Source organism: Sycon ciliatum, chromosome 8, assembly GCF_964019385.1.
Source record: "Sycon ciliatum chromosome 8, ocSycCili1.1, whole genome shotgun sequence".
NCBI classification, from domain to species: Eukaryota; Metazoa; Porifera; class Calcarea; order Leucosolenida; family Sycettidae; genus Sycon; species Sycon ciliatum.
The window spans coordinates 30,254,954-30,269,966 of NC_088650.1; the positions used below are offsets into that span (position 1 = coordinate 30,254,954).

General features: G+C 47.8%; 1 protein-coding gene and 1 long non-coding RNA gene across 2 annotated transcripts; both read right to left on the reverse strand.

Moving 5' to 3' along the window:
* Positions 1 to 2,519: 2,519 nt before the first annotated feature.
* On the reverse strand, positions 2,520 to 9,380 carry LOC135823692 (histone-lysine N-methyltransferase SETD1A-like). The gene is made up of 4 exons (XM_065336538.1): positions 9,315 to 9,380; positions 8,519 to 8,608; positions 7,432 to 7,546; positions 2,520 to 4,017 (listed from the first exon to the last, which is right to left on the reverse strand). The coding sequence occupies exons 1-4, from the start codon at positions 9,378 to 9,380 to the stop codon at positions 2,801 to 2,803; spliced, it is 1,488 nt and encodes a 495-aa protein (XP_065192610.1). The 3' UTR covers positions 2,520 to 2,800.
* A 1,367-nt stretch (positions 9,381 to 10,747) lies between these two features.
* On the reverse strand, positions 10,748 to 13,751 carry LOC135822668 (uncharacterized). Its single transcript, XR_010554530.1, has 2 exons — positions 13,452 to 13,751; positions 10,748 to 10,814 (listed from the first exon to the last, which is right to left on the reverse strand). It is a non-coding gene; the product is annotated as an uncharacterized LOC135822668 (long non-coding RNA).
* Between the last annotated feature and the right edge of the window lie 1,262 nt (positions 13,752 to 15,013).

A 15,013-nucleotide genomic window follows, 5' to 3' on the forward strand; every position in this document is an offset into this window, starting at 1 on the left:
AAATTATTTCAAAATATGCAACGCAGGACTGAGCAAAACACCACTTGCACTTGCCCACTGCATGCACGAGCTGCACTGCACTCACAATGATCAATGCACTGACACGCCAACAAGCTACAGTCGACCTACCCTTATAACGATAACCTCTATAACGATATTACCCTTATAACGATATTTTTCTGTCAAACCAAATCACTCCATTGACTTTTGTATACAACACCTTACCTCTATAACAATATTGCTATAACGATATTACCCCTATAACGATATAAAATGGGCTGACCAATCGACATTTTCCATTTTATAACAATATTTAGCAGGGATTATGTAGAGTTCACTATCCAGGTAGGGCAAGCTTCACTTGATAAGTCACTGGGACATGACAAAATGCAATGGGGGCACCAGTGGGCACCTTGCTATGTACATAATGTGCATGTACGACAGGTTTTGATGCTATGAAGAGCGTAAAAAAATGAACAAAATCCATGTATTATGACGTATGTGTATGAAATGAACCAGTTACCCCTATAACAATATTACCCTTATAACAATATTTCTTGGTCTGACGCAAATATCGTTATAAGGGTAGGTCGACTGTACTAGTAAACAGCTGATAACGGAGACGCCATGCCCATATTTACACGGAGTTCGACGACGATCGGCGTGATCTTTTGACGGCGTGCATGCTGAGATGCTGATACTAGTGATAGGCCATTATGCCAACGATCCGGCAAACATTATCGATATATCGCGCATGAACATCCATGAGACATATGCCCGCGCGCGCCCGTCCATGCACTGTGCACGTGCGCGGGATCGGGATGAAGTGTGTGTGCGCACGCAGCGCGGGCGGGCGTCTTGACCCCTGACCCGCCCGACATGCGCCAGTACAGTGTCAGTGGTACAGATGTACCTTCATACGTTTCATCTTTGTTCGCAGAACAGATGGCAGGGGACACCGGCCAAGACCGGCAAGAGTCACCCCTTTTGCTTGAGTCTTGGTATACCGTATAGATCTACATCTCTCTGACAATGTCAATGAGTCTTTGACATAAATGCCACACGCTCAAAGCCTATGCAGAAAATCATGCATATCTTGTACCAAGAGTACATGTACTACTAGTAAATATATTGACCATTGATAAATACCCACACTCATTAGTGACCACACCATCAACAATATCAAATTCAAATAAATTTGCTTGACTCAATAAATACCACTGTACTTTTCCATGCAACACTGCACTTTTCCCTAAAAAGGAGTATTTTATAAACCGTATTTATTGGCCTAGTGGTATTTTATAAACAGTATTTATTGGCTTTTGGGCCAATAAACACTAAGGCCAATAAATACTGTTTATAAAATACTCCTTTTTAGGGAAAGTGAAGGTCAACATATGTATAATAATTTTTAATAAATGTAGTAGCTTCAGGATTTATTGCAATTACATACCAGTTATAAAAACCTCGGGGGACCTCGGTTTTTATACTGGTATGTAATTGCAATAAATCCTTCGGCTCTACATTTATTATATACCTAGCACATAACACCAAAATGTAATGGGTTTTGTATTATGTACTCTTGCTTGTACATTGTAATTGTTATAGATTGACAGCATGAAACAAGGTGGAGGACACTGTGTTCATGCTGTCAATCTAACGTGAACTATTAACAGGGTTTATCTAGTAATACTGGTTTTTAACCAGTGTTAGGTTATACTCATACCTTGTACGTCATTGCACCAGTACAGTGAATACATGTATGTAAACCCGTTAGTATGCAACAGGCAGGAAGAGTACATCAGGTACATAGCCTGCATGAACTACACTAAAACAGGTTAGTCTTGGTACACTCGTGCACACAAACAAGCAAACAAACAGAACACCGATGTGTTTAATTTTCACATTGAGTAAGCACTGCGCATGTGGACGGCTGACGGGTTTCACCGTGCTGTAATCCGGGACACAAGGTAGAGCTAGTTCAATCAGAGAGAAGAGAATTAATATCGTAAAGTCTTGTATAAAAGCCGTGGCTTCTATGACTTTCTTGGTGAAATTTTGCAGGCTTCTATATGAGACAGGTATTTCTATGTAATGTATGTCAACACTAAAACCAGGCTTATGTGTGATTTGATGGGCCCAAAATTGCGGCCTCTATTCGAGGGCGACTTCTATTCAAGTGCGACTTTTATACAAGACTTTACGGTATTTGGTTCAGCGAGTCGAACATGAAACAATTAGGTTGCTATAGGGAAGTTTCCGCTCCGGACCGAGCTGCCAGATCCAGTCACCCTTGGGACACGGCCAAAATAATCAAACTTTTATGATACCATTATGGCATGATTGGTCTGGACTGCGGCTTCCCAGACCCAAGGAGAGGGAGAGAGAGAGAGAGAGCCACATGCAGCTACATGCCAAGCAGCTACCGGAACTCGGTTAGCCCTCCACACAGTCACACACCATGTACACACACACACACACACACGCACCTTCTTCTACTAAAGTGATGCTAATCAAAATCAGATTGCATGACCAAACAGTCACAAAACAGTCACGCAACCGTATTTCATCGAGCAGCCCTGCAGGCGAAGTGATCAGCAACTGCTGTAACCAACACGAGGAACAGGAAGACGGCAGAATTCCAGTGACAACTATTGAATTTTCAGTATTTACAGCATGCAAAGAAAGTCAATACACATATGGTGCAGAATGCAGAAAGCAGTGATTAGTCTGCCGCGGCACGTCGTCCTCTCTTCGCCGCAACTGAAACACTAGGCTACGCTCAGATGCATGCCGCCATCTACTGGAATGCAACATCAGCATACACGCTGGTATCTTGCGACGATGGACCAGCGCTTAGCTTGGGAGCTTCGGGCTTGTTAAAGGCTACTGCAGTGTACTCCAGGCCAGCGCCGGCCATCACTGTTTGCGGCAGCGGCTGCGGAGGCTTACCTTCGGGCTTCTTGAAGGCCACCTCGGTGTAATCCATGCCGGTTTCGCCAATCACTGTTTGCTGTGGAGAAGCACCGGACTTAGCGTCGGGCTTGCTAAAGGCCACTTCTGTGTAGTCCAAGCCGGTGTCAGCGACCAATGATGGTCGCTTTGCAAGGTCGCCGGAATTCGTAGCATAGTCATAGAGTTCCTCGGCGCCAGCTGTTTTGGGCGGCAACGACGGCGCTGCCTCCTCTTCATCGTCGTCGTTCACGTGTATTTGCTGTTTGGCCAGAACGGGTCTCTGGTCCATCATGCCCACCTGCGGCGTAGCCTCAAGGACATCTGGTGGCGGTGGCGGCAGATCGGAGGCGGAAACGGTACTGGGACGTTGTGATGACAGCGGAATGTTCTCACCGTAGATGAGCTCGGCGTCGGCGGTTTTCTGCGGCACCGGCGGTGGCGGCCCATCGTCTTCCTCGATCTTGGTCTGCTTCTGTATCCAGTTAGCTGCTTCGACGGAGATGGGAGCGTGGCTCAGCTGCGAGGGCAGAGCGCTCTCCATGCTGGCGGCCGTCAGCTGTGCTGGCGACTTGGGTAAAGGTGACCGTATGGCTGGCTGAGACAGGCTAGCGGCCACGCCACCTCCCGCACCGTTGCTACCAGCACCAGCGCCGCTGGCACTGTTGCCAATGGCGGACGGGCCGGCCTCGTACAAGATTTCGGCCGCCTCGGTTTTCGGCGGCAGAGCAGGCGGCGGCTCGTTGTCCTCATCCTCCTGGACGCACACAGGCGGTGGTCGGTCAAAGGACTTGCCCACGCTCTCCTGCTTTCCCAGCATTTGATGAGCAGGCGGCGCTGAGTCAACACGATGGAGCGAGTGTTTGGACGAGGACTGCAGCTCGGCTACATTGTGGCTGGATCGCTTGGCCAGAACACTCATGTCTTTGTGCGTGGAGCGTCGTGGCGGTATGCCAGTGCCGGTGCCATTCGAGGCAACGGCGCGGGCTGCTGCTTTCCCAGCTTCCAGGTCCTCGTAGTTGTTGAGGTCAATCGACTGCGGGCTTGCCGCCTTGGCACGATCCGCTGAAGAGAGCAAAGAAAACAAACAACAGGAAGACAACATTGGTTGTCCTTCTTTCACTCACAAACTTCAAGCTAGTCATGATTTCAAAGTAAATTAGCAGCTGTCACAAATCTCTTTTCTCATCCAGCAACTGAGACATTACTGGTGTCAATCCAAACGCTCATACACGGTCTCTCTGCGGCAATTAGAGATCAGGCCCGCCGGAACCGGTCCAGTTGGTCAGGTTAACACCGGACCGACTTTGTAGCCCCCAACAGATGTTTACTGCCGAGGAGTGCACATGTCCCCGTAATGTTATACACAAACTGTATGAAGGACTATGGTACGACCGGACCAATTGCTTCCGGCGGTCCTGCAGATCCTTAGCTAAAGGACAGCAATGCTAGCTTTGATCAAGTTTCACCAAGAGTACATAACCCCCCAGAGTGTGCAACTCCACTATGGGTGCTGTCCCGACAGAATTTCAAGTTGACGTCATTTTGATGATGCAATGCGCACTGTACACGGATTATCAGACGAATCCGGAACCTGTCGTTGACCGAAGCCGATCGATCCTGTACAAATTATTGCAAAGAAAAACGTGTGATGTGTTGACATCCGTACACATGTTCAGCCCTCACCATCGTCTACACGGATTTCAAAAGCGTCGACCTCCATTTTGAAAACATGGTGGCTGGCCGCGCTACCCGTAGGCGCACGTACGTGCCCACCGCGTGTCTTAGCGCGAGCTTCGAGCTAAAGTCAGTAAAGATCATGTCGCCCACTCATTTTCCTGTGTTTCCCCATTTCTTCGAACTCGCTCAGCTTTTGCTTCGCTCGTGCTTCAGCTCCACGCTGTAGTCTGAGTTTAGTTCTCTTGTCTTCTTCCAGCAGAATACTGCAAACTCTACAGCACGTCGAGCTTCTCCTAGAAGAGTTTCTTTTGCGTCGAGGCAGACTGTCGATCGTTTCAGTCCTATCTTGCCGTCGTCTCATGAGCGCCCCGGAAAGCAATAGTATCTATTTTCTTGTCGTTCCATTTTCTGGCGAACTCATTCACCTACTACTTCTTCCTTTATGAAAGCTTCAGGTGGCTGAGTTCTCCCACTAGCGACAATCATGCTTTGGAAAAGAACAGGATATTCCTAAGGTATATACAGCCAGTGCAGTGATGTCAGTGTACTGCACTGCAAAAAGCACCTGCATGTACCTGTGTACTGCGCGTAGTTGTTGTTTGTTTTGTCGAGAAAGAATCCCTTTCGCACTCGCGCGGGCCGCGAGGGCGCAGCACGGAAACAGGTCTATTGAATTCATTTCTTGGTCGATTTTGACAACCAATACGTCGTTGTTTTTCTTTTTTCACTGGCTATCCTTTCTCCGCTTCCGAATTGCGATGCCGTCCACCTGGAGAGCCTTGAAGTGAAACGAGTGGAGGCCGGTTTCGGAGGTAATTTTCGGCCAAACGGCAATCAAATCGAAAAATTCGAAGCGGACGATCTGTTGGTATCTATCGAAAGAAGACGTTGGTCCATAAAAAATCTTTGGAAACTACACCGTATGAACCAAGGAATTACGGTAAGTTTGAGAATTTTGGTACATTAGCTGTACGCTGATTGGTCGATTAGCGCGACCGTTGAGAAACGGGCCAGTGACGCTTTGTACAGCGTTGGTGAGGGCTGATGTTGTAAATCACTGGTGCAAGGAGCATTGCGTTATAAATAATGACGTCAACTTGAAATTCTGTCGGGACAGCAGGGTATGTACTCTTGGTTTCACGGTACTCACTCAGAGCCGTCGCGGAAGACGTAACACAGCAATGGAAAAAACCCCTTACAGAGCTCAGAATAACGAGCCGAAGTTCGATACGGTAATCCTGCATAAACCGCGAAACATTAATGATAGCTTGCATACCGTCCTACCGGTAGGACCACGGGTCCTACCGGTAGGACCCAAGAAATCGAGCTGCAAAAGTGCTTTTGGTTGAGAATTTTTTTGAAACAATTGTTGAGATGAGGTCTTTGTCAGGCAAAGTAATGGCGCAAAATGCAAGATTATGTCCAGTGCATTGCGTATGCGCAATTTTATCGATTGTCAAAATGGCTGCACATAATCCTGTCGGTGCGCTAGCAACTCTGTCCAAAGTGAATTTTGACCATGGCACATCAATTGTGGTGAGGTCCTAATGTTTTTATCAGCTTGCCAAGGCCGTGGAATGCATAATACCATACTCCGTTTCCATGGTTACCATGGGTTGTTACCATGGAATTTCGTAGTATGCCTTGTGCGATCACGTCTAAAATTTGTGGACTCCTTCATTAGCCCCTTAGCAACAGTTTAGGGTCAAGTTTTAGGTCAATGTTAGAACGGAGGCCATGCAGCATGTCTGTGTATGATGGTCCTACCGGTAGGTCCTACCGGTAGGACCGAGGTCTATGCAAGCTATCATTAAGGGATTACCCATGTTTGTTTTTTAACTGGTGGGAGATATAAACACGTGCAGATCGAATATTCAAGCCGATGCACAGCGGTGGCAACTGAAATCCGACCCCTGATTATCGTGCTGGAGTGCAACACCGATTCTAGCGGTTTCTATGTGTCTCTATGTGTTTGTGTACAAGCGCCTGCTGGGGTTTTGCAATGTGAGTGCACTGAGCTGGGGTCGGATTTCAGTTACCACTACTGTGGAACAGATGGGACAGCAGCAACGCACAGCACACCAAAGACGAACAAGATGGGACAGCAGCAACGCACAGCACACCAAAGACGAACAAGATGGGACAGCAGCAACGCACAGCACACCAAAGACGAACAAGATGGGACAGCAGCAACGCACAGCACACCAAAGACGAACAAGATGGGACAGCAGCAACGCACAGCACACCAAAGACGAACAAGATGGGACAGCAGCAACGCACAGCACACCAAAGACGAACAAGATGGGACAGCAGCAACGCACAGCACACCAAAGACGAACAAGATGGGACAGCAGCAACGCACAGCACACCAAAGACGAACAAGATGGGACAGCAGCAACGCACAGCACACCAAAGACGAACAAGATGGGACAGCAGCAACGCACAGCACACCAAAGACGAACAAGATGGGACAGCAGCAACGCACAGCACACCAAAGACGAACAAGATGGGACAGCAGCAACGCACAGCACACCAAAGACGAACAAGATGGGGCAACAGCAGCACACCACACACCGGAGATGGAAAAGAAGGGACGGCAACGAGCGACACACACATCACAGGCGAACACGATTAGACAACAACACACACAGAATTCTGGAGACTGAAAAGAAGGGCGAACAGCAGCGGCGCACAGCACTCTGGAGACTGAAAAGAAGGGTCAACAGCAGCAGCGCACAGCACTCTGGAGACCGAAAAGAAGGGTCAACAGCAGCAGCGCACAGCACTCCGGAGACTCACCGTCGTCATAAAGGTTCTGATCCACATTCGATGTGGTCTCCCCCGACTGCGGCAGTACTGGCTGTACTCCCACATTCACTGTGGGAAGCGGCGTCTCCGTATCCAGATCACATTTCTGCACAGGCACGGCAAAGAGAGACACCACACACAAGTGCACATGAAGCATGCATCACAACAAACAGAGTTCTGGCCCGGTGTGTATCACAACAAACAGAGTTCTGGCCGTGTGTGTATCACAACTGCAATGCAGGCCCACCGGAACCGGGCCGCTTGGTCAGGTCATCGCCGGGCCAACGTTTTCGACCACCAGCACGTGTACACTGCTGTTTGCCTGCCCTATCAGTCCGCGCAGTCAGGATATCTGCCATGGTCATGCTGGTGACTTGCATAAGCTGACTAGTGGATTTCTGTGGAGTGCTATTTGTACTACTGTAAGTCAACAAATATTCGGCGCGTATTTATTTTCGGCTATTTTCGGCCTGGTCATGTTTGGCCGAAAATGTGTTGCGGCCGAAATTTTGTTTTGCAAGGTCAGTGCGATAGTGTATACGGGCGGCAGCAGTACAGGCCGAAAATTTGATGTAGCCGAAATGGGTTTTAGCCCTGATTGGCCGAAATTTGAATGGGCCGAAGTGGGTTTTAGCCCTGGGAGGCCGAAGTTTGAATGGGCCGAAGTGGGTTTTAGCCCTGAGAGGCCGAAATTTGAATGGGCCAAAGTGGGTTTTAGCCCTGGGAGACCGAAATTTGAATGGGCCTAAGTGGGTTTTAGCCCTGGGACGCCGAAATTTGAATGGGCCGGAAATCTGTAAACTTACAGTACTCCACTACTCTCTAAAACAGGCTTGGAATGTACAACTCAAACATTGCCCGGCATAAAGTGAGCTTTTGCCATAGCAAGGGCATCCAGAGTTGCACACTCTTGCAAGCTTGGGAGCTTCTTTGGTCTTGCTTGTACCCAGAGCAGGTTTGCGTACAGTCCTGTCGCTATCATGCACCAGATGCATGGGCTGCAGGCATGGTGTACGGTTACGTCATGTGGTTCGAAATTCTGTCGCAGTAGACCCCATACAGCCATAGACTGCAGTACCTTCATGCTGATGATTGAACGGTGGCACAGTGAGGACATCGGACAAGCTCTGACGGCAACACTGTCGGTGCTTGGTCCGCCCCCGTCGCACTCCTCGAGGGAGCAGCAAAGCGTACACAGCAAATACAGTCTACTCTAGCTCAGTCCCGCGCGCAGTCTTGGAGGGAGACTTTGGATACCATTTACATATGCGCAGGTGCATACTGTGTTGACTTCACCACCACCGTTGCGCTCTGCGGCCGACCATATACATTTCCCAACACAGCAATAAGAGGTACCTTCGGAACATTCTTTATTTCTTTTGCTGCTTACTTTCTCATCAGGTGCATACTGTCCCGATTACTAAAGTGCACGGCTTGCCATGAGTGTGTGATTCTATTCGTTCATTTAGACTACTTCTCCTGGCACGTCAAACGACTGCCAATCATTGAGTCGAGGCGAAGAGTTAGAGTTAGCCACGACTAGTTGCACGTAGACTATACAGCCGTAGCAAGTGCTGCGCCATCCTCATTAAGGCCAGCTCATACTTCATTTCGCTTATGGGAAACGTGTCGCGAAAAAGTTGATCTGAGCTCAACTATTTCACGTACGGGAAAGCCATCGCGCGTCAGTCGCGCGATGACTTTCCTGTACGCGAAATGAAGTATGAATTGGCCTTAATCTACATGACATGCACGTGCACATTTTTCAGTTCTTCAACGATGCAGTTGATGCACACACGCACATGCACACAGACACACTCACGTACGCACGCAAACACATCACACTCGCAGGTATGCCCTCATTTGTTCCTTACCTTGCTATAGTAGCCATAGTATGAAGGGTGAGAGACATTGCCAACAAACAGCGCACACAGACACATAACAGAAGAAGACACAGATGGGATGCTAAAAGCAACAAAGAAGACAAATCCAGCAGCCAGTAAAACAAGCAAATGACAATACCCCCTCTCCCCCCCCCCCCCCCCACACACACACATAAACAGAATTACACTTCCATGCTGGCACCGAACTAAGTCACACTGGTATACGCAGCCGGTTGCAAAAAAAAGAAAAAGAGGACAAACTGTTACGAGTTATGATTAACTGTCCACCAACGTAACCAGATCATATACAGTCAGACCTCGCATAACCGCACACATCCGTTTTCCACAAAAATATCCGGATAGGCGAGGGAACCGGATAATCGAACACACATACTGTATGTATGCATGGCATATGCTGTAATCGGTAAAAACGATTTTCTTCCGGATGGCAAGGGATCCGGATAAAAGAGGACCGGATAAACGAGGTCTGACTGTACAGTCAGCGAGTGCGACAAGATGGCACAAAGCTGACAAGGAGTATAGTGAGACATTTGTAGTGTCTCAGCTAGAGACGGGGTTCGGTTTATTCTATGATCGATTACATGGAGACTAGAAGAAGACCAACTACAATTGCAAGTAAATAATGCCAACGGAACAAGAACAAGGAGACACGTGTGTCAATACAAAAAGGCAGACATATTAAAATGATCTGCGCATGGTGTGACGTCTATCTCTTAATTTGCTAAATCCTATATATAGGATTTTGGTCATATTTTTCAACTCAAAATGGGTGTGGCATGAGAATAGCAAAAGGTATGTGACCAATTCTTCCTCGCTAGGTCTTAGTAGATATCGAGAGTTGACTAAGATAATTTTTTCAAACACTAACATCTCAGGCTCATCTCCTTGCCCAATATTACTAAGGCCTGTGCCCTACTTTTCGAATCCTATATAAAGGATTTGAGATTTTATTGGACCTTGTTTTATCCTTAAAACTGGTAGTTCCATGACGGCATGTGCAATATGTCGTCATGAAACCACCCCGTGCCACACCTGCAATGTTATTCTGCACATTCACTGCTTCAGTCCTTTCCATGACAGCAGCTGAACAATTATGCTCAAATTTCCAATTATTGCTGAAAATGGGTATTCATCAGAAATATTATCGCCCTATGAATCTAAAATGTAAACATTCATGCCTCAAACATATTTACAACTTCCATGAAAATCATTATGCCGTTATTATTGGTCGTGATGACCAATAACAACGGCATAAAAGGCACACATTTTCAAATCCTATAATTTTGGGCCAGCAAATTAAGAGATACGATAATGATGACGTAAAAAATGTCCATGAGCGTATCATCAGCACATACACTACAACATTCAACAACTTGACACCTAGCCAGTGGTCGCCAACTTACGTCTTTTTTCTGGCACATGCTAATATGCAAGCCACCAGAACTACAGTCAGCACAGCCACGGCAAAGCCTGCAGCACGTACAAACAGAGCATACACATAACACAAACGTGCATACTGATAGTCACTGATCAGCATTGCTGCAAGCCAAAAAAAAGAACAAAGAGGAACGCTTCTAGCACACAACAAGCAATGATGGGTTGGTTCAAGTTAGTTGTAAGAGGGGACAGTACAGTCGGGCGCCGAAGAACTGCGGGGTCAGCCTCGTAGCCTACGCCGTTCTTATTTTCATGTATTATAGTCTACGCACAGTTGAGTCAATAGACAGGTTCCGCACTACGCAAAGTTGAGCAACTTTACGTAAGGGGGCGGGAAAAACCTGTGGATTCGCGAGTTTGCACTCCACTTACGGAAAGTTGTCTACGAAGAGTACGTAGATAGGGCTCTGATAACGTAGGTGGTCTGTAAGTGGACTGGGGTACAAATGTATGACTCTCTCCCCAGGTCGATTCGGTCGTACACTGCCGCGTTTGGAGTTGCCAAGGGCAGCTACGTGATTGGAAAACTCTGTATGGCGGAACACAGATCCGCATGCAGTTTACGGAAGACTTTCCGTAGATCGACTCCGTTTTTTACTAACGTAATTACGTTGCGCGGAACCTCTCTGATGTGTATATAATATGCAATGCTTCGTGAGGCCTGTTCAGTCTTCAGCACTCGACAGTACCGTGCACCGCGGTTGCCAGAGAGACACTTAGTCTCTCTCTCTCTCTCTCTCTCTCTCTCTCTCTCTCTCTCTCTCTCTCTCTCCCTCCCTCCCTCTCTCTCTGTCTGTCTGTCTGTCTGTCTGTCTCTCTCTCTCTCTCACACACACACACACACACACACACACACACACACACACACACTCTCTCTCACTCAAGAATGTCGCGTGTGGATGTCGGCCACAATGGTAACTTTGTGCGCCGCACACCTGGCCCCCATAGGCATCAAGTGCCGCGCACAACCATCCAAATTAAATAACTTCCGTTCCAGTTATCCTGTTGATACCATATCTTGCTTCTCCTTATTGGATGAGCTCACATTGCCAACAAGAAGAAGAGGATGAAGAACGTGTTTTTACTTCTCTGTTTTAGAGCTCAGATTGCTTATGGAGCGAAACACGCCTCGCCAGGAGTAATCTGCTGCCGCGGAGTGTTGCCGGTGTTTGCAAATGTCGTGTGGTCTCGTTGGGTCTGAACGAGATACCTTAGTACTACTTGTACATCTTCTCCACTATACGTATAGTCCTTAGTAAAGAGTCATCTGTCTTTGCCGAAAAGGGCTCACCAGCACGATATTGTACTGGACAGGTACAAAATATTACTCAAAATGGCAGGGAATGTGACGAGACACGAAATTAGACACGCATGTGCTTCAAAGAACTTGGGTAGTGCGGAAGGAGGTTGAAAAACAAGGGGTGTGCTTATAATGGAGAAAATACGGGACTATGACGGAGCAGACTGAATGATGACTTCTACGCGATCAGGACACATGCCAGTGGCGAGAAGAGTAGATCTGCAGATGCCCTGCAAGGCAGTCAAGTTTGGGACTTGAACACGTTGCTTTGATAGCACATGCAGCTTGCTCTTGTAGCGTACTCCACTCCCCGCGTCCATGTACCTACCGTCACGTGTCAGCAGGCTGTGTGAAGTGTGTGAAGGTGGCTTATGAGGCTAAACAACTCGGATGTGACGCAGACATCCAGACCAATACAGTTTGGTTGGCTGTCGCTTGGTTTTTACTTTGAGAACATATCTTCGTCCGCAGTGGGAACAATTCCAAACATTACCACTCTTGCAGTCGTGCGTCTCGTATAGTGCAGTTTACTGAACCCTCTCTTTCCTCTTTCATGACGTCATACCACTTCCATCCTGCACTATTCAGATTGTGTTAATTTGTGATCTGCATGCGTTAGATGAGTGGGCAAAACCTTGCACCAATATCATGGGTAGTTATTGGGAAGGCTGAATGGATATCAAGTGCATGATCTTTACTTCAAAGGAAGAAACTAATCACGTACGATCATGCTGTAGATCTACATGTATAAGCAGTCGTCCATTACATACTCATTGTTATGCTAAGTAATGATCCCAGAGGAATCGTCTGAAGCTGAACTCCATGTGGCAGTTCAAACTTGCAGTCAACTGTTGTCACTGCATTGTGGCCAAAGCCTGTCTGACTGTGTAGCACACGAAATCCACTAAGCTGTCTGCATGTACGAAATCCACTAAGCTGTCTGCATGTACAGCGGACGATAAACTCGCTGACCGGGTGCCAAAGCCCGGCAATACTATGTGTACCACAAACCAGTCATGAATGTCAACGTGCATACTTGAATTGGCGAAATAGCATTTGATAATATGAAATTTTCTCTCGTGCAGCTCAAATCGACGAGAAGATGCTCCGTGAAACCTTGCAACTGTGTTCACTGCGTTTCCTACGGAGTTCAAATCCAAGCTTCCAGAACAGCACCTCAAGCTGCTATGCTCCCACGCAATACGAACAGGGGAAAAATCAAACTTCTGGCATTTCGAAGTAGGACGGCATTCGCAACATTCGTATTGGCGCTTGTCCCAAAGCAGTGCACACAAACCATGTTGTCCAAGCAAAGGGATCTGAAGATATTGATCATTCGAGACAGCTGAATACAGATTTTGGCTACTTACTTTCCGAGAACATCCGTCGCCCTGGCCGTCCATACACAATATTCAATCCTGGGCTCCCGAAAGCGAAAGTTCACTTGTCTGAAAATAATTCCGTCTACTTTCTTCTAAAATATAGACCTTTGGGGGAGTCATAAGCTCTTTGCCGTGAGCACCGTAGCTAGAATCTTTATAACACTATCAGAACACACCACCGAGTTGGTGGTGAAATGACTTATCTCGTTTCAACACACGTCTTCCATGTCAAAATAGGCGAAGAAAGAAGAAGACAAGTCCCTCATTCAGCTTGCTTGCAAAAATATCTTCGCGGCCGCAAACAACTCATTTGTGTACGCTGTACCGTTTGCATGCATGCACCGGCCATGAAGGATACGCACACGAGGTCGGCACACCTTGTACACACACGTAAATCTACGGGACCAGGTTCACACCGGACCATGTAATGATTATGTGGCAGATACATAATCCTACACAGTTGCGAGGGCATGACGCTCTGATCAGGCCCGAGGTCTGTGAGTGATCTTGCCCGAGGTCGCGACGCCCAAGGGGCGTAGCCCCGAGGGCGTCGCGACCGCGGGCAAGATCACTCACATGACCGAGGGCCTGATCAGAGCGTCATGCCCGATGCAACTGTGTAGGATTGCGGTTCAGACAAGGCCCACATATATGGAGATGTTCAAAGAGAAAAAAAGCCTTGGCAATGTCAAAATGCCGCAATGTCACATTGTGTGCAATGTCCATCACAAACAGATTTGTTTGGTCAGGACTTTCCACTTTTGAGATGAAAGTATTCAAGTACAGTGAAGGCAGTAGAAACGTTAGTAGTACCAGTAATATGATTGGTTGAATAAACCCGTTCTCCGAGTAAGATTGATGATTGTCAGAGTAAGGTTCGAATGCTAGTGCTGAGAAACTACACTTGTTGAGGTCTGCTTCCCTTACGTGCGTTTCGCCGAGCAACATGCCCAGCTGCAAGGTTGGATGGCGTTTCTGGCCTCCCTACAGACGTTCAAGATGTTCAAGACAGTAGTGAGTAATTTTGGAGAAGCGAGACAAATTTTGAAGAACTCGTCGGAGATGTTGACCAAGGCCGGCAAGGACTTCGAAAAATGGTAAGTACGCATGTGCGGCGCGGTGCTGTATGACTGCTGTTCTTGCCCGGATATGCGGGCAAGAACAGCAGTTGTACCGTATCGCGTACAGAATAAGCGGGCAAGATCTACTGATCTTGCCCGCTTATTCTGGCCGCTCATTGGCTGTGGCCTGGCAACAAGCACGTGCCATGTCTGAATCCAGATTCAGATCTGTCGGGATGGGGTCGCGGGATCCGGATTAACACTGGCCTGGATCAGCGAGATCAGATCACCCGACCTGGGTCATGTGATGTGGATCATGCCATATCTACACGTAACCGTGGTAACGGATCTGAGTGTATGGCATGCAGCTTGCAAGATCGAGAAGGAGCCACGCGTGCACGCGCACGGATCACCATGATCACGGATGCGGGTGTGTGTGATCCCGGCCCTGTCCCGGGAAAACAGGGGTGCCGGTACGCGGTTCGCTGT

What these genes read in the sequence shown, in the direction of transcription:
- LOC135823692 (XM_065336538.1), bottom strand. Translation starts at nt 9,380, where the DNA reads ATGTGTCTGTGTGCGCTGTTTGTTGGCAATGTCTCTCACCCTTCATAC. An exon ending in ACTATGGCTACTATAGCAAG is followed by an intron (nt 8,609 to 9,314) that starts GTAAGGAACAAA and finishes TCCCTCGAGGAG; the next exon opens with TGCGACGGGGGCGGACCAAG. An exon ending in TCAGAACCTTTATGACGACG is followed by an intron (nt 4,018 to 7,431) that starts GTGAGTCTCCGG and finishes TGCTCTCTTCAG; the next exon opens with CGGATCGTGCCAAGGCGGCA.